This window comes from Hyla sarda, chromosome 12, assembly GCF_029499605.1.
Source record: "Hyla sarda isolate aHylSar1 chromosome 12, aHylSar1.hap1, whole genome shotgun sequence".
NCBI classification, from domain to species: Eukaryota; Metazoa; Chordata; class Amphibia; order Anura; family Hylidae; genus Hyla; species Hyla sarda.
This window is the reverse complement of record NC_079200.1, coordinates 21,184,487-21,203,478: the sequence shown is the minus strand read 5'-3', so window position 1 is coordinate 21,203,478 and position 18,992 is coordinate 21,184,487. Positions and strand designations below refer to the sequence as shown.

Below are 18,992 nucleotides of genomic sequence, written 5' to 3'. Positions count from 1 at the left end.
AATAAATTAAACAACAGCGGGCCCAGTACTGAACCTTGGGGTACACCACTAATAACCGGGGACCAATCAGAGTACGAATCATTGACCACCACTCTCTGGGTACGATCCATGAGCCAGTGTTCAATCCAGTTACAAACTAAAGTTTCCAAGCCCAAGGACCTTAACTTACCTGTCAGACGTCTATGAGGGACAGTATCAAACGCTTTGGCAAAATCCAGAAACACTATATCCACAGCCATTCCTCTATATACAGAGCCCCCCTCTATATACACAGCCCCCCTCTATATCCACAGCAATTCCTCTATATACAGAGCCCCCCTCTATATCCACAGCCATTCCTCTGTCAAGGCTTCTACTCACCTCTTCATAAAAGCAAATTAGATTGGTGACAACTTCTATCCTTAGTAAACCCATGCTGGCTATCACTATTAATACTATTATCCCCTATGTATTCCTGTATGTAATCCCTTATAAGTCCTTCAAACAATTTACCCACAATGCACGTTAAACTTACCGGTCTATAGTTTCCTGGGGAAGACCTAGAGCCCTTTTTGAAGATTGGCACCACATTCGCCTTGCACCAGTCCCTTGGCACAATACCAGACACCAGAGAATCTCTAAATATCATGAACAGGGGTACAGATATTACTGAACTTACCTCTCTAAGAACTCTTGGGTGTAGTCCATCCGGTCCTGGGGATTTGCTTACATTTATATCACTTAACTTACCTTGTACCATTTCTACATTAAGCCAGTTCAGTACATTACATGATGTGTTACCAGCACTGACCTGGCCAATGTCAGCTCCTTCTTCCTTAGTATATACAGAACTAAAGAACCCATTCAGTAGCTCCGCCTTCTCTTGATCGCCCGTGACAACCTCCCCATTATCATTATTAAGGGGTCCTACATGCTCTGTCCTTGGTTTTTTTGCATTTATATATCTAAAAAAATATTTAGGATTAGTTTTGCTTTCTTTGGCCACCTGTCTCTCATTTTGAATTTTTGCTGTTTTTATTACATTTTTACAGATTTTATTAAGCTCCTTGTACTATTTAAATGTTATAGCTGACCCATCAGATTTGTATTTTTTAAAGGCTATTTTTTTGTTGTTTATTGCTCTTTTAACATCATGTGTCAGCCATGTAGGATTTAGTTTTAATTGTTTATATTTGTTCCCCTTTGGTATATATTTAGATGTATAGTTATTTAGAGTTGATTTAAAGATGTCCCATTTACCTTCTGTATCAGTATTTGAGAACACCTCCCCCCAGTCTATGTCCTGTAGTGCAGCCCTCAGCCCAGGGAAATTTGCCTTTTTAAAGTTATATGTTTTTGCCTTCCCCGTCTGTCTTTGTTTTCTACATTTTAAGTCAAAAGTAACTATATTGTGGTCGCTATTACCAAGGTTTTCCCGCACAGTTACATTACCAACCAGCTCTGCGTTGTTGGAAATGATCAGATCCAACAAGGCATCACTTCTTGTTGGGTCCTCCACAAACTGGCCCATAAAATTATCCTGCAATAAATTTAGGAATTTTCTCCCCTTTGTAGTTTTAGCCAACCCCCGGCCCCAATCTATATCTGGATAGTTAAAATCTCCCATTATTACCACTGTACCTGCCCGGGCGGCCCTCTCTATTTGTTTATACAGCCGACCTTCTATCTCTTCAGTGATATTAGGGGGTCTGTAGATTACACCAAATACAATTTTTTCAGTATTTCCCTCCTTTTGTAATTCTACCCACAGTGATTCCACATCCTCAGAATCATCACACACTATGGCATCGTTCACATTGACTTTCATACCACTTCTTACATACAGACAAACTCCACCACCTTTTCTGTTCATTCTATCCTTGCGAAACAATGTAAACCCCTGCAGATTAACAGCCCAGTCATGTGAGGAGTCCAGCCATGTCTCAGTGACCCCAACTATATCACCAGCCATGTCTCAGTGACCCCAACTATATCAATATGTTCCTCCAGTATCAAGGCCTCAAGCTCCCCCATTTTATTTGCTAGGCTTCTGGCATTTGTGAACATACACTTTACATTTCCATTAAGTTTTACACATATAGTCTCACTAATGGGATTTTCAGAGTTATTGGGGTTAATGTCATTTTTTGAGTTATAAGGGCTAATTGTACTATTTAAGTTATTGGGGCTAATGGGATTTTTTGAGTTATTGGGTCTAACGTTATTATTTAAGTTATTGGGGCTAATGGGATTATTTGAGTTATTGCGTCTAACGTTGTTATTTAAGTTATTGGGGCTAACGGTATTTTTTGAGTTAATGGGGCTTATTGTAGTTATTGAGTTATTGGGGCTAATGGAATTTTTTGAATTATTGGGATTACAATTTTTCGGGCTACATTTATTTTTACAGCTGGTTTGTAACGCATGAATCTCCTTATCCACTGCTCTTAACCTCCCCCCACAGGACTCCTCTCCACCCGCCATTATGTCCTGACCCCTCTCTAACCTATCCATCCCACTGTCTGCTTTCTTTGCTTTATTATCTTCCCCCCACTCACCTAGTTTAAATACTCAGCCACCCCTTCCAGGATTCTCTCCCCCAGCACAGCAGACCCCCTTCCATTCAGGTGCAAATTATCCGTAAAATAGAGTTTGTACCCCAATGAAAAGTCAGCCCAGTGCTCTAAAAACCCAAACCCTTCCCCCTCACACCATGACTTGCATTTAACTCCCTAAGCTCCCGCTGTCTTTCCTGTGATTCGCATGGCACAGGAAGTATTCCAGAGAACACAACCTTAGAGGTCCTTCCCTTCAGCTTGGCACCTAGTTCCTTGTAATTATTCTTCAAGGACCTCCACCTACCATGTATTCTGTTGTTGGTTCCCACATGGACCACGACAGCTGGGTCATCCCCAGCCCCCCCCCTAGTAATTTGTCCACCCTTTCCACCAGATGCCGAACCCTGGCACCAGGGAGACAGCAAACCATTCGGTTGAGGTGGTCTTTGCGACAAATTATTCTATCCGTCTTCCTGATTATAGAGTCCCCTACCACAACTAACTGTCTTGGCCTACCTGCGTTACCATCCCCCACACTACTAGTTGAGCTGTTCCCCCGGCTGTTAGGGAGACCAGTATCCACTAGGGTTGCCATCTCTGATACTGAGGCCCTCGCATCATCGCCCAACTTGGCAATTTTACTTGGGAGATCAGAAGCAGAAGTGACCTTCCTTTTCCTTGCCCCCTTTCCAGTCCCTCTAACTACATTAACCCAGCTCCCTACTTGGGCCTCCTGGCTAGTTTCTCCAACCTCCATTTCTACCCCACTAACTGCTTGCTCTGTAAGATTGTCAATCGCCCTCAATGTTGCATTTTGCTCCTCTAGATCTCTAATACGAGCTTCCAGGTGGGCAACATGCTCACATTTGTCACAGCGGTATTCACCCTGAAGCTGCTGCTCCAGAGATGTATACATGTGGCACAATGTGCACTGAAGAAAACCTCCAATCCTGCTGTCCATATCCTTGGTGACAAACAGCTGACAAACTATTAAGAAAAACTACTTTTATCAACGGAGTGTAATACTTACAGTTACAGTGGGTCCTGCTTACAACTCCTGCTTTCTAAACTTCTGCTTATAAAACTTCTCAAATGTAACACTTAATAATACAACACTTTAGAATACAGACCCAGCTTCAGCTAGACTCAGTCAGAGCAGTTCATTTCATTCAGGGCATAGCTCTTGGTGACATTGCTTTTGAGTTTACTAAAGACAGTAACAGGTTGTCTGTGAGGAGGTCTCATGCTTCAAATATTGATGAGGCTTTGTTGATTCCGGAGACTCCATCAAGGGCTTTGGACAGAGGCAGTGTCTCTTTATAGCGCATGTGGAAAATTCCTAAAATCATGGAGAACTTGCGCAGAAGGGGAGTTCCTTTTGCAGCAACAGCTAGGAAGGCCAAGCTATACAAATTACTGATGAAACAACCTCTTGCTGGCCCTTTGGGGTTACCGAGCCCGCGGGTGGAGAGTGTACACAGCTTGGTTATAGGAGTCATCATAGCTCACACATTATGTATACTTACAATAGCATAGATACCATTGCTTCCCTTACTAAAGCTTCATTCCATATACATGTCACTATAAGCACACATACTAAGCATACGTCACTATAGCAGAGACACAATGCATACGCTTCTCTAGTTCTTTCCATATATACTTTACCATCTACGTACATGTTGATGAATCACATGGAGGCAAAGTTCACAGTGTCTTCACTAATGTATGTACAGTGACCCCCCCCCCCCCCCCGACCTACGATCATTTCAACATACGATAGCCTCTCAGAGGCCATCGCATGTTGAAGGCAGCATCAACATACAATGCTTTTGTATGTCGGGGCCATCGCATAAACGGCTATCCGGCAGCGCAGACTGCTTCAGCTGCCACCGGATAGCCGTTTACGGTGCCCCGTGTGATCCGCTGACGATCACTTACCTGTCCTCGGGGCTCCGGAGCGTCCTCTTCGGGATCCCCTGCATCGTCGGCGTTCTCCTTCGTCGTCATCACGTCGCTGCGCACGCCGTCCCGTCATCCAATAGGAGCGGCGTGTGTAGCGACGTGATGGCGGCGACGGAGAGCGAGGATGCCGGGGAAGCAGAGGCCTTGCCGGAGCGTCGGGGACACCTCAGGGACGCGACGACAGCGATGGAAGGCGACATCCAGGGCAGCGGTGATGAGCGGTGATGGTCTGGAGCGGCAGGGACAGGTGAGTATAACCTCCAATACCAATGGTCTTTAACCTGCGGACCTCCAGATGTTGCAAAACTACAACTACCAGCATGCTCGGACAGCCGTTGGCTGTCCGGGCATGCTGGGTGCTGTAGTTTTGCAACATCTGGAGGTCTGCAGGTTGTAGACCACTGTCCTATACTTTACATTGCATGGATCCCTCAACATACGATGGTTTCAACAAACGATGGTCCATTTGGAACGGATTACCATCGTATGTTGAGGGACCACTGTATATATTTGCGTCATGTCATCATACAGGTGCAATGTATGCGTTCCTATCATGGGTGTGCAGGGTAGATGTTGTTATAATATATTCATTTTATATAGCAGCACAGGGCAGGTGGCACTGATACGTTATGTTTCCTCATGTATTCAGTGTTGCCATGTTTTCTTAGGCTGTGAAGATACTAGTACTGTCATGTTTCGTGCTCTCTGGTCAGGTGGGGTCTGCTAGGGTTGACCATGTTTTTTCAGGTTGCTACGGTAGTATGTCCACTATTTTTATTTACTCAGGTTGTGTTTTCAGATTCACATGAAGATCATCACTAGTAAGTTTTGCCAGCTTAAGTCTGTCACGCCTTTCAAGCTGTCACCATAGTCAGTTTGGTTCGCTGCTCATTATCAGGTAATGTCTTTTAGCTGTCGCAATAGCTGTTATAATTTCCAAATACACATATAGTTGTCACTATATGACTCCTGTAAATAGGCACGTTACATGATATTTAGGACACCTATCATGACTACGGGTATGATACTTACAAAGTCCTGTGACGACTACAGGCACAATGGTTATGCAATGTCCTCTCGTGACTACAGGCACGATGGTTATGCATTGTCCTGTTAAGGCTAAAGGCATGATGGTTTTGCAATGTCCTGTCACGACTACAGGCATGATGATTATGCAATGTCCTGTCACATTTGTGGGCACAATGGTTTTACAAGTTGTTTGGTCTACGGCTGCCATTGGTCATGTTAGCATAGTTAAGTATACAGGAATACAGGCTAGATGGCTTCACAGGGTTTGAGTAGTGCTACAATCGTGTAGTGCAAGAGTTTTTTCCTCAAGTATACACTCAACTAATTCATCCTAGTATATCTGTTTCATTCTGTCACGTTTATCAATTAGGGTATGTCAGGATGGCACCGGGTGTTCATGGAAGCCTTTATGTTACCTACCTACTCAACTGTACTTTGCCACTTAGATTTCAGGCTATTGTGGTGAAGCGGTCATCTACTTCTAGAGAAGGTATTCGGATCATCCTGGTTCGACACTGTGTCATAAGGAATGTAAGGACCAGGTATTTGTAAGTAAGTAGCTTGTTGTTTATGTAGGTTTCGTGCGTGTGCTCTTTGTACACAGGGTAAACCATGGTCCCCCCTTTCTAGGTCCTCAATCAGGTTATTGCAGTTACACAGTGTACTATGTCTGTCTAGTCACTATAGTCTCCGGATTAGATGGTTACACAAAGTCCTGTCACGTCTACAGGTCATTAGATTCCTTCTGTAGTCATGTTGCTACTAGGGACCAGCTGCAATCCTCTGAGTTAGGGTATGTGTTCAGAGTGCACGGGTGATGTATTACTTTCGGCTCCCGCTGGATTTTGGTTCATGGGAGCATGTCAGTATCACTTAAGAACTTGTCATAGCTAAATAAAGGTTCATGGTGCAGGTTTCAATGCTTTTCTAACAACCAGTAATTTTGTAAAACATATATGTATCTTAGCTAAAACATTGGGTTATATTCCTACTTCTCTTTCGGCGTATTCTTTCCGATTTGGTGCCGCCTCAACAGCGTCATAGCACAAGGTTCCAGCGCATATCATCAAATAAATGGGTAGATGGAATTCATCTTGTTATGCAACATATGTTCCGAATCCTCAGCTTAAAATGCCGCAGGTGTTAAAGTTTTGGCAATGTAATTGTGGTATATCAATTGAATGTGTATTATACCTATATGTCTTGCTTTTTGCCCTCTATAGGTGTGCCCTCATTCGCGTTTATGGCACACTTCAGCCGCTTATTATGTATATGGTGTTTATGTGTTATGGTAAGGTGGTTACAGGTAAGTAGTCACATTTTAAGCCCTGAGCACAAGTGGTTAAGCCCTCAGGGCTGTGTTTGTGGGAGGGGCGTGGACCTATTAATGCCCACAATCCCCTACCTCGGGGCGTGTCTTGCATTCGGGCACCCACCCAACCCTCCCTTTTCTTTTCCATTTATACTATAGGGTATGCCCTCTATAGGCGTGCCCTCGTTCGCGGTTATGGCACACTTCAGCCGCTTATTATGTATATATGGTATTTATGTGTTATGGTAAGGTGGTTATAGGTAAGTAGTCACATTTTAAGCCCTGAGCACAAGTAATTTCGGACTCTGTTCCTCCCAAAAGAATGAACATGTTGATTCCGCACTGGCCCCATGTTGATTATTTCGGCAGAATTCCATCTGGACAGCAGTGCCGTCAATGGTGAAAGCGCATGTCCACACCGTGCTAGTGCAAAAGGATTTCAGTGCCACCCGCAACAGACTTTGTGATGTGATCTTAACCTATGGGCAGAGATTTCATGGCGAGACCGTAGACTTACAGAATACAGCTATTACCAACCATAATCACCAGGGAGCCAGCAACAGATGTGCACGGCCATAAGGCTCAAGCGTGCGGATGGAGACTAGCATTGGCATTTCCATAGAAGGGGGACCGGCGTACAAACACCAATACTAAGGCCCCATTCACACTACGGGCAACCAATCAGATCGCTCCTTTTTTTTTTTTAATTAAAAAAGGGCTCTGATTGGTTGCTGTGGACAACCCAGCAACTTTCCCTCTGGACAGGCTTTGATAAATCTCCCCCTTTATGTTTTATCCATGCTGGTTTTATTATTTAGCTGTTTATTTGTTAAATCTTATATGCTGATCTTACCATTTCTATTAGATTTCTATGGATCTAGAGAGCCTTGAGAGCAGGCAGCATTGCATACATATTTATTGTTTTCAGGGTGTACCTGTTAGCAAAAACCTTTAATATAATGTAGATAATACCATTATATGTATATTTGTATTATAAATTGGTTAAAAAATATAAATATTTGGGTGAATGTATAGTTTTGGGTAAAAAAAAAAGCTGTCCCTGCAGCTATTACCTGTGTAGGTGGGTGGGACAGGCAGGGCTCTGTGCATGCTCTTGGCCTGTCAGTCATCCTGCTGTGTGAGTCAGGGGCATGTCATGTAGTCTCACTGTACAGAGCCCTGCTTGTCCTCAGTGTAAAGAACCCTGCTTGTCCTCAGTGTACAGAGCCCTGCTTGTCCTCAGTGTACAGAGCCCTGCTTGTCCTCAGTGTACAGAGCCCTGCTTGTCCTCAGTGTACAGAGCCCCGCTTGTCCTCAGCGTACAGAGCCCCGCTTGTCCTCAGCGTACAGAGCCCCGCTTGTCCTCAGCATACAGAGCCCCGCTTGTCGTCAGTGTACAGAGCCCCGCTTGTCCTCAGTGTACAGAGTCCTGCTTGTCCTCAGTGTACAGAGCCCCGCTTGTCCACCCACACTTCCTGTATTTGGTCTCTTGACAGAGACACACAGGCATTAGCATCAGGGACAAAAATATAAACAATTTTTAACCAATGTATATTACAAATATACATATAATGTTATTTTCTACAATATATAAAAAGTTTTTGCTAATGACAGGTGACCTTTAAATCCATTGTATGTTGTTACCATAACTCTATGGAAACCTGGTAATTGGCTTTGAAGCCCCAAAAAATATGAAAATAGTGAGGATTAAAGAAAAATAAGTAGATAACTAATACAGATAAAGCAAATCCTTACATATAAAAGTAATAAAGATCTGCTGGGAGCTGTAAATCACTGTCTATGTAGAGGACAGGAGCTTCTTCAGGGTCCTGTACAGAACACACAGTGTCCCCCAAAAAAAGTAAAATGGAGCCGTCCCCACCTGGTGTCCAAAGGAGCAGCTAACCCTGGCACAGGTAAAGAGTAGCACAGACCATGTAATACCTCCCTGTACTGTAGGAGGCGCTATCAGACAGCCAGTCAGTGCATGCACTTCAGTAATACAGTGAATGCTCATTCTGATTGATCAGTTCTTCCGGCCATTAACATGTTTCACAGATCTGGACTGTCTGTAGCATTGTATGTTGAGTCTGGTTTTAAGTTACAATGGTCCAGAAAAGTATGGTGAAACTATTGTACCTGAGGCCATTGTAAGTTGAGGGATCACTGTAAATATTAGTTATGGAGACCTTAGGGATAGAGTTGTCCTTCCATATGTACCCTGATGTGTATCCTGGTAACGTACCATTGTTGAGTATAAACTAACTCTTACCTCATATGGCTGAGCCTCCAGATCTATGAGAAACTCATCAACCTCTAGTAGGGTCTTGTAGTAATTCATGTATCTCAGCGTCATTTCATGGGTGGGATTCTTCTGTAAGAAGGTGTGGGCAGCGGACACTGCTTTTTCCAATTCATTAATCTACAAGAAAAGTTAGGAATCAAATATATTATCACAGCAACATTTACATAGAGTCAGATTTAAGGGCTGAAAAACTGGGCAATTGGTTTGGGCCTCAGTGTTCTACATGATCCCAAACATGGAAACCACAAACTAAGGCTAGATCCACTCTGTGTTAAGGGCTTCCCTCAAAGGTATCTATCGGCATCCTGTTAATAACAGAAGCACTAACACAGTCTGGGCCTAGCCTATGTAGTAGAGAGTGTGATGCAGGGCAGATGGAATTACCCTAGGGGCAGATGGCATTAACTACTCCTTGTATTCATGATGCCAGGGCGTGGTTTATCCTCAATACCACCCGAAGGTATACCGCTGGATCCTGGGCTAGGCACGGGGGCAATAATGACTCCGACACCAAGTTACGGAACAACGGTAGCTTTACTGAATTAGACAGGTTGAATAGTCTATACAGTTCAGCCAGGGCCCACGGAGGTGATCAGACCTTAGGGCTTGCTGGGGACTTGTAGTGGACCTGGGGGTAGTGGATTTGTAGACTTGTGGCCACTTGACTGACTTTAGGCCTCCTCTGGACTCCAGACACACCCTGGACATGCACTGTGGTTCAGTAAAGACAGTCTCCAAAAAGAAGAGAGAGTGAAGAGACTCCTCCCAGGGCTTATATAGGGGAGACTCTGGTGGGGTCCCATAGGTCACCCTTCGGTCACATGGTCACTGACACCTCACTGGGTTACACTCACATGACAGATGTTCTTATAGCCATAACATTTTTTATACATAGCATTACAATAACTGTACAAGGGGAACAGATGCAGGGGGCCCAGGGGACACTGCAGGACAGGGCAGCAAGGTACAGGGGTACAACTCCTGTACCGGGCAACCACACCTAAAACTACCTATAATCTAGGCTAGGCTGCTTAGTTGTATTTTCTGTTGTTCTGCTCAATAAAGAAGAACCACAGAAAATAAAATGGTGGCTCTGTTGCATGTTGGACACCTACAGCTTCCAATGGATGCCAATTACTTTTATGGGGTCCATCAGGTTTTTTGTCATGGTGTCTGGCCAGTTTAAGGTGTTACTTGGAAGGGGTACTTCACTGGCCAGTGTTCGGAACATTTAGTTCCAAACGCTCTGTGCGCACTGAGGGGTCGGTCACGCCCCCTCATACTGTCATGCCAATCCCTCTCAATGCAAGTCTATGGGAGGAGGCGTGGTGTGACATCACAAGAGGGTGTGGCCAACCCCCGCAACAGGCATACAGCATTCGGAACTAAATGTTCCGAACGCTGGCCAGTGGAGTACCCCTTTAAGAGGACACCATATTGCAGTAATATGTAGCCTTCTTAAAGTGGGTTGTTCAGCCTCTTATAGTTGAAAAAATTATTTACAAAGAAAATCCTACTCCACTCACTGATCCCCTGGTCACACTAGTCTCCACACTTCCTGGTCCCTGTTGACATGAACATGTGATCCCCTATAGCCAACCAATGGATGCAATAATGAGTCGCTAATGCTAGTGATTGGCTGCAGTGGTCACATGTCTGGGTCGAGAGGGTCATTGAAAAGCAAAAATTTACAGCACCCGGGAAGCATTGTAACAGTTTAATATTAATAATAATACTAATAATAAATAAGAATTTAAAAAATATATTTGTATATGGCGCCAACTGCCGCAGAAATATATATATATATATTTTTTTTTTTTACCCCATCCAAAAATAGCTGATTACAGGGGAAGGATAGACATTTTCTGTTCAGGTCCCCTTAAGCAGTAAGCATGCCGTCCAGATGGATTTCTAAGTGGAGTTTTGCAGGTTACGGCATCTGGGAATCTCGCTGCTTGCAGGAATGAAGTGTAAAGACTTGAGACAGATTCAGGGCATGTCTGGAGACGTGGCAGTCCCCGACCTCAGCTAAGGGATCACCAATGCACAAAATCAGACGTGTCGCTGGCAGTGACTAGCACAAGAATCAGGCTCACACGTCTGCCGCACTCATCTTCATCGATTCGTTCAGTAAAACTGAATGTCTACATGAATCTTGATAGCAAATATCGACAAGACCCACCAGGGCATGCTGATATTTGTAGTTCCACTACGTCACAAATAAGGGATTGTTTCACCAGTTTGGGACCCCACTCTATTAATGAAATATTGGGTTTCTTCTGCTCTCATGCACACTGCAATATTACTATTTTTTTTTTTTTTGTGTTATTATTTTCCATTGTTCATAAATAAAGAGAAAAAAATAAAGAGAAAAAAAATTTAATCCACAGAATCCTCTTATAGATTACAATATTCAACCCACTTTAACACCCCACCCACCCTCCCCTTGTAAATGTCGGACACCTGGGGGGGAGGGGTGTAAATTTTTTTTTTACATTTTTAATTACTTCAGGATTAATTTTTATTACTATTTTTGAACAGAGCGATAGGGGAGATCATGACTCCATAGTTTTCCTCCATAAAAGATGAGAAGCATATGTTGGTTCAGGAAGGCCCAATACACATATATGGCTTATTACAGCAGGTTTTATCAGAAAATCTTTTTGCTTTGCTTCTAGAGGTGAATAGTTATTTACGTATGGCATCAGACTGAGGACGATACAAAGCGAAGGGTCTCATGGAATTTTGTGGGGGAATTCATTAATATAGAATGACATTCTGGTCTTAAAGGGAAACAAGCAGCAGGATAGACCCTCCTAACCTGCTCATACGGGCTAATACAGTACAGTAAGAATAAGGATGAAGGGGTACTCCGCCCCTAGACATCTTATCCCCTATCCAAAAGGAATGCACATTTTATGAATATTATTGCGGAGGCCCAGAACAGGAGGTGTTACCCCGTACCCTCGCTGCCCTGTCCGGCAGCCTCCCTTCAGTTTCCCCTGGGCCCATGTTTTGCTATGTATTAGAATATATGATGTGTTGTTGCTTTAAGAAATGTACCATGTGATTGTTACCAAGGAGGTACCAGTGACCAGGTGATCCCAGGAGTGACCTATGGGCTCCCAGCTAGTCTCCCCCATATAAGCCTTGGGTGGAGCTAGCTCACTCTTTTTGAACTCTGCTCTTGTTGCCGAGGTCCAGTGCAGTGAAGTAGAGTCCTAGTGTGTGTGTCCAGAGTCATTGGAGGCCTCAAGTCCAGTCTGCAGCCACAGTCATTTGCAAGTAATCTACAGTCATAGCTTTGTCAGTCGTCAATCAAGTCAGTCCCTGTCAGCAACTGTCAAGTCAGTGTGGCCTGCATTAAATTGTCCAGTCCCAGCAAGCCCTTAAGGTCTCTGCCTCACTGGTCACCACCGTGGGTCCTGGCTGAACTGTATAGACTTTACCATCTGTCTACCCTCAGTAAAGCTACAGTCATCCGTAACTTGGCGTCGGAGACTTTATTGCCCCCCTTGCCTAGCCCAGGATCTAGCGGGTGGTTATAGGCTAAACCACGCCCTGGCGTCACGAATAAAAGGGGTTAATGCCATCTGCCCTTAGGGTAACAACATCTGCCCTCATTACATCCCGTTACCACATTATGATTTTTATAAATATTTAAATTAGTGAGTCCGGTGCACTGGGGGGTGTTCCTTTTCTCCTAGGTGCACCAGTCTGCCCACCCACTCCTGTAAGATCCCCTACTGATGAATATTCATCCTCTTCCATGACGTATCTCATGACTGCTCTGAAGTCTCGCACTTGTGGCTGTGAATTGTGTCTCGCCAGAGGATGAATATTCATAAGTAGGCGTTCTTACAGGAGTCGGTGGGCAGGTTGGTGCACCTAGGGGTAAAAGGAACACCCCCTAGTGCACTGAACACACTAATTAAAATATATATATATATTATACAAAATAACAGTGCATCAGGGACAGGTAATAAAGGTAACCTCATCCTACGGTATCGTGCCCTATTATTCCATATAAGAAGGTAAGGATAGTCTAACTTGCTGTTAGTTTCCCTTTAAACGGTTATCTAAAGAACGTCTGACAAATCAAAGCAACATGTCAGATGCTTTCATCATTGGGGGTCTAAGCGCTGAGAACCGCAACAATCAATAGAAGTAACGGGGAGAAGTGCTCAAAATTGGTGACTATCCTATGCTACTCTGCAGGTTTTTGTGCCGAAGATGTTATTGTAAAACCCCCCCCCCCCCAAAAACAATAAAAAAACAATTAATGAAAAAATGAAAACCAAAATAAGATGGTTTTAAAAGCATAGCAAAAATGCCGACACGTTTTGAACCATCATGGTTCTTAGTCATGGTGCTATGACTAAGAACCATGATGGTTCAAAATGCATCAGCGTTTCTGCTACGCTTTTAAAACCACCTTATTTTGGGTTTCATTTTTTCTTACATTTTTTAATCATGTGAAAAAAATGTAGGAATTTTTTTTTTTTAAATATATAATTTTTGGGAGCTGGAATTCTACACGATTTTCATTAGTGAAACCAAAGACCAGTTTCAGATAAGCACAAGATGGTCATATATTATTTTTCTGTATTACGGACGTAAGTCCTGTGAAGACCACAGGTCTGATGACCTGAACTGAAGAAATCAAGCTGACAGCTCCACCTCCACAACCTGTGCACAGATTGGCAGGGCTGGTGCAAGGATTTTTGCCACCCTAGGCAAAAGCTAATTTTTCTGCCCCCTTGACTCCGTCCATTGGCACGGCCTTTGACATGTCCCACTTTACTACTGGAGTGAAACACTGTAACAAAGCCCCTCCTCATGTAATTAGCTTACTACTGGGGTGACACACTGTAACAAACCTCCTTCTCAAGTTCCTGGCTGAGCAAGTGGTTCGGATGCTGGTTGTCTAACTTGTGGCAGGTAGAGCGGCGCCCCCCCCCCCCCCCCCATCAAAAGGGTGCTCTAGGCAGCTGCCAATTTTGCCTATGACTCACGCCATGACTAAGGGTCCAGCTTGACCCGAAACGCATTGGTGTTTCTGTGTGCTCCATGTGATCGCCTAATAAAGCTCCTGTTTGACTTTATCCTGTCCCAATTTTGCCTATAGGCAGAGGCGGCCCTGCAGATTGGTCAGCAGCATTTCAGGCCGCATTTTTGTAAAGCTCAAAGAAAAGTTTGTCCAGCGTAGTAAGTGCAGTAAAAAGAAACACTTTAATTAGATTATCTGACAGGATACAGCAAACTGGAATATTAACACGGACGCGTTTCGGATCCACTTGGACCCTTAGTCACGGCCTGATAGGTTCCTATGTTTACAGTTCAGGTCATTACACTTACGATTAGGCAGAGACTTTAGACTGTATACAGACTTACGTTCGTCGGAAACTGTCCTGAGGCTTAATAGGCTGCAGATGCGGTTTATGATCGCCTGAAGTCTGACAAGGGACACCAGGTTGATGCAAAATGACCTTTACCTTTTATAGGGTTGATTTTATCAAATGTGTAATCCAGGATTAGAAAAAATAGCTGCCTTCTTCCAGAAACAGCATCACTCTCATCTTCAATTTGTGTTTGTGGTATTGCGGCTTCATTCCACTGTAGGAAAGGGAGCGGAGGCGTAATACCACACACAACCTGAGAAGAGGTGCAGCGCTGTTTCTGGAAGAAAGCAGCTATGTTGTTCTAATCCTGGATAACCCCTTTTAATGGAAACAGTATGAGCCACAGAGATGTATGGGCGCCTAACCTAACATCTTTAGCTCTGCAAAGGAAATGATTGCAGCTCTAAGGAGTGTGATACTGGAATAGCCTTAGGCACATATCTACACTTATATTACAAATCAGTGTAATATTCTATTGGTAGTTGTAACTGCGAGAAAGAAATGAGACTGCACTCACCATCCAACGCCGTTTTATTCGATCATCTGTAAGTGCAGGTGAGTACGGTGGCGGCGGCGAATACAACCGCATTGAATGGTGAGTGCAGTCTCATTTCTTTCTCGCAGTTACCATTTTTATAAAGGGGTACTCCGGTGGAAAACTTTATACATATTTTTTTTTTTTTTAAATCAACTTGTGCCAGAAAGTTAAATAGATTTGTGAAGTACTTCTATTAAAAAAAAATATTAATCCTTCCAGTACTTATTAGCTGCTGAATACTAGAGAGAAAATTCTTTTCTCTTTGGATTTCTTTTCTGTCTGTCCACAGTGCTCTCTGCTGACACCTCTGTCCATGTCAGGAACTATCCAGAGCAGGAGCAAATCCCCATAGCAAACATATGCTGCTCTGGACAGTTCCTAAAATGGACAGAGGTGTCAGCAGAGAGCACTGTTGACAGATAGAAAAGAAATCCAAAAAGAAAAGAATTTCCTCTGTAGTATTCTGCAGCTAATAAGTACTGGAAGGATTAAGATTTTTTTTTTAATAGAAGTAATTTACAAATCTGTTTAACTTTTTGGCACCAGTTGATTTAAAAAAATAAATAAATAAATAAAATGTTTTCCGCCAGAGTACCCCTTTAAGCCATATTGTGGAAGATGCACCTCTGGGACAACTATATTTCAAGAGACCCAAGTCCTTCCCTCTTATTATATTCCGTATACCCTAGTCTTGCTAGTGCCGGGCCACTGTTTTCTTTACTTTATATTCTATTGTAGAAAGGGGGTGATTTATCAAAACCTGTCCAGCGGAAAAGTTGCTGAGTTGCCCATAGCAACCAATCAGATCACTCCTTTCATTATGCAGAGGCCTTGATAAAAATGAAAGAAGCGATCTGATTGGTTGCTATGGGCAACTCAGCAACTTTTCCTCTGGACGGGTTTTGATAAATCTCCCCCGTAGTGTCTACAGGATCCACTAAACAGACCCATCAGACTCCATGGACCAGATTTATCAAACTGTGTGAGAGAAAAAAATTGTGATTTTCCCCCAGCAACCAATCACAGCTCAGCTAACAAGCTCTGGTAAAGTGAAAGCTGAGCTGTGATTGGTTGGGAAAATCACTTCATTTTTTCCTCTCACACCGTTAAATCTGGGCCCATATACTGCGATTTAGTGTGGTGCTATGCGGACACTGCATAGGACAACCAAGAGTAGTCACAATGAGGGAGATTTATCAAAACCTGCCCAGAGGAAAAGTTACCCAGTTGCCCATAGCAACCAATCAGATCGCTTCTTTCATTTTTAACAAGGCCTCTGCAAAAATGAAAGAAGCGATCTGATTGGTTGCTATGGGCAACTTTTCCTCTGGACAGGTTTTGATAAATTTCCCCCAATGAGGGAGATTTCTCAAAACCTGTGCAGTGGAAAAGTGGTGCAGTTGCCCTTAGCAACCAATCAGATCGCTTGGTTGCTATGGGTAACAGCAACTTTTCTCTGATCAGGTATTCATTAGTGTTGAGCGGCAGAGGCCATATTCGAATTTGCGATATTTCGCTAATATATGGACGAATATTCGTCATATATTCGCAAAATTCGCAATATTCGCTGCCTTTTTTATTTTTATTTTTTTAACTTTGTGCCATAAAATTTGCATGCGAAATTTCTGGTGAATGCGCATGCGAATTTTATGGCACATAGTAAAAAAAAAAAAAAAAAAAAAAAAAGCCGCGAATATTGCAAATTTTGCGAATAAATGACGAATATTCGTCCATATATTCGCAAAATATCGCAAATTCGAATATGGCCTATGCCGCTCAACACTAATCAAAACCTGTCCAGAGGAAAAGTTGCTGTTACCCATAGCAACCAAGCAATCTAATTGGTTGCTATGGGCAACTGCACCACTCTTCCACTGCACAGGTTTTGAGAAATCTCCTTCATCGGGGGAAATCTATCAAAACCTGTCCAGAGGAAAAGTTGCCCTTAGCAACCAGATTGCTTCTTTCATATTGCGCAATATCGCGTGATAAAGGCGCTAAAAGAAGGGAAGGATCAATATGCGCGAAAATTCGCATATGCGCCCGCCGTTCTGACACAGTAACTAGTATTGGAGCCTTGTTTACACCCCAAGCTGGAAGCAGGGAGGGATGAGATCACTGTGAAATTATTATTTTTTGAATATTCATAATTGCGAATATTTAGCGCTACATTCGCAAATATGCGATATTCGCAATAAATATTCGCATTGCGGATATTCCCGCCCAACACTAGTTTTGATCAATCTCCCCCAATGCTTTTCAATGAGACAGCATTACCCTCCTCACAAGGGTTGTCACGCCGCTCTCTCAGGCTCCTGAATGGCAATGTTGTCTGAATGGAAACCTTTGTGCCTACGGCCATTTCTTATGAGATATTGGTATATACCAGTGGTCTCCAACCTGCGGACCTTCACATGGTGCAAAACTACAACTCCCAGCATGCCCGGACAGCCGTTGGCTGTCCGGGCATGCTGGGAGTTGTAGTTTTGCAACATTTAGAGGTCCGCAAGGTTGGAGACCACTGGGGAAAGTATCAGTTTCACGTCTCACCTTGAAGTAGGTATAGTGCAGGTACTGGTAGGGGTCACGTCTCTGAAAAGCTTTTAGGGTGTCCTTGTCCGGGTATGGCTGCTGGAACACGGGCAGGGTGGCTTTACACTTCCTCAGACACACAGCCCGGGACAGGACCCTTCCAAACATCTGCAGCTCCAGCTTCCAGTCTCCTTGTTCTTCTTCGCCCTGAATTTCCTCCAGGCCAGGGATTTGGGATTCCTCAACACAGTTCTGTCCACAGAAGGCTTCGCTGTCCTGGAGAAGCCTGTGGAGCCTCAGGCTGACCTCCAGCATACGACTAGCCTCTTTCCAAGACTGCGCCTCATACAGCTCCATGGCTTTGGTATAGGTGGGCTTTAGAGGTTTGATCTCCGAACGGGGAAAACCTCGGAAACTGTACTGTTCATACTGGGAAAAACTTGGCGACACCAAGAGGACTAATGTTCCCAAAAGGAACAACGGCAGCATGGTGGCAACAACTGGAGATGTCAACACTTTAGAAACTAGGATAAAAAAAAAATTTTTAGGAAAAAGTAGAAACTAAGAAAAAAAAATTTTGCCAAAATTTTTGAAACCCAGGATAAAGTTCTCAGAAAAGTTTAGATAAGTAGGGAAGAAGGCAACTGGGAGCGTTGAGCCACAAGACGTAGAAGAGAGGAATGAGAGACCTGGAGAAACACTCAACCAGAAGAAAGGAAGGCAAGCAGGGGGGGGTGCAGGGTCTGCTTACTGCCAGCTTGGCGGTGACACTCGGAGGAGCTCCTTCCAGGCCATGCACATGGATGTAGCTAGTCTGGGCTCCTTGTAGGATCTGGTTGGGAGACATCAGATCTTGTGCATCAGATCTTTAGCAAACTCTACCCCACTCACAGTGGCCACCATCTTCCTATAACAAATGTATCACTCAGGGGAATCCACAGTGAGTAATGTGATCTGGATCCGCACAGCCCTCCCTTTCAGTTACAAAAAGTAACTGGAATCCGCAGGGTCTTAAAGAGAAAGGCTTTAGTGTGCCGGAGAAATGTAGGACGAAGAATCGCATTAGCCTTTACAGAACTTTTTCTTTAAGAAAAATTCCAGTCCTTATGACGTGTTCTCTTGTCTAGTCGTAAAAATTCCTCATTTTGTGTTTTTTTTTTTTTTATGGAAAGAGTATCTGTCATCAAACCATATTTTCTGAACTAACTCAAATTATATTCCCTAACTACTACTAACACCCCTCATGTCCTAAAAAAATAAAAATCCAAACTTTAAATGGGCATTCTCATGAAAACAAATTTTTGCTATCGCACTCCTTATGGTAAATCAAAAAAATATTTCTAATATACTTTGTTTAATAAAAATGAAGTTTTCT

At 43.5% G+C, this 18,992-nt stretch overlaps 1 protein-coding gene across 1 annotated transcript in view; it reads right to left on the bottom strand.

Annotated features, from left to right (window-relative positions):
- The window catches only part of P3H4 (prolyl 3-hydroxylase family member 4 (inactive)), a 40,219-nt gene extending 21,663 nt beyond the window's left edge, over positions 1-18,556 (bottom strand). The window contains exons 1-3 of the mRNA XM_056547972.1: positions 18,369-18,556; positions 17,636-18,141; positions 9,113-9,262 (exon numbers count right to left, since the gene is read on the bottom strand). Of these exons, the coding sequence (XP_056403947.1) occupies positions 9,113-9,262; positions 17,636-18,106 (621 nt within the window). The 5' untranslated portion in view covers positions 18,107-18,141; positions 18,369-18,556. The remainder of the gene's footprint in view (positions 1-9,112; positions 9,263-17,635; positions 18,142-18,368) is intronic.
- Positions 18,557-18,992: the final 436 nt, after the last annotated feature.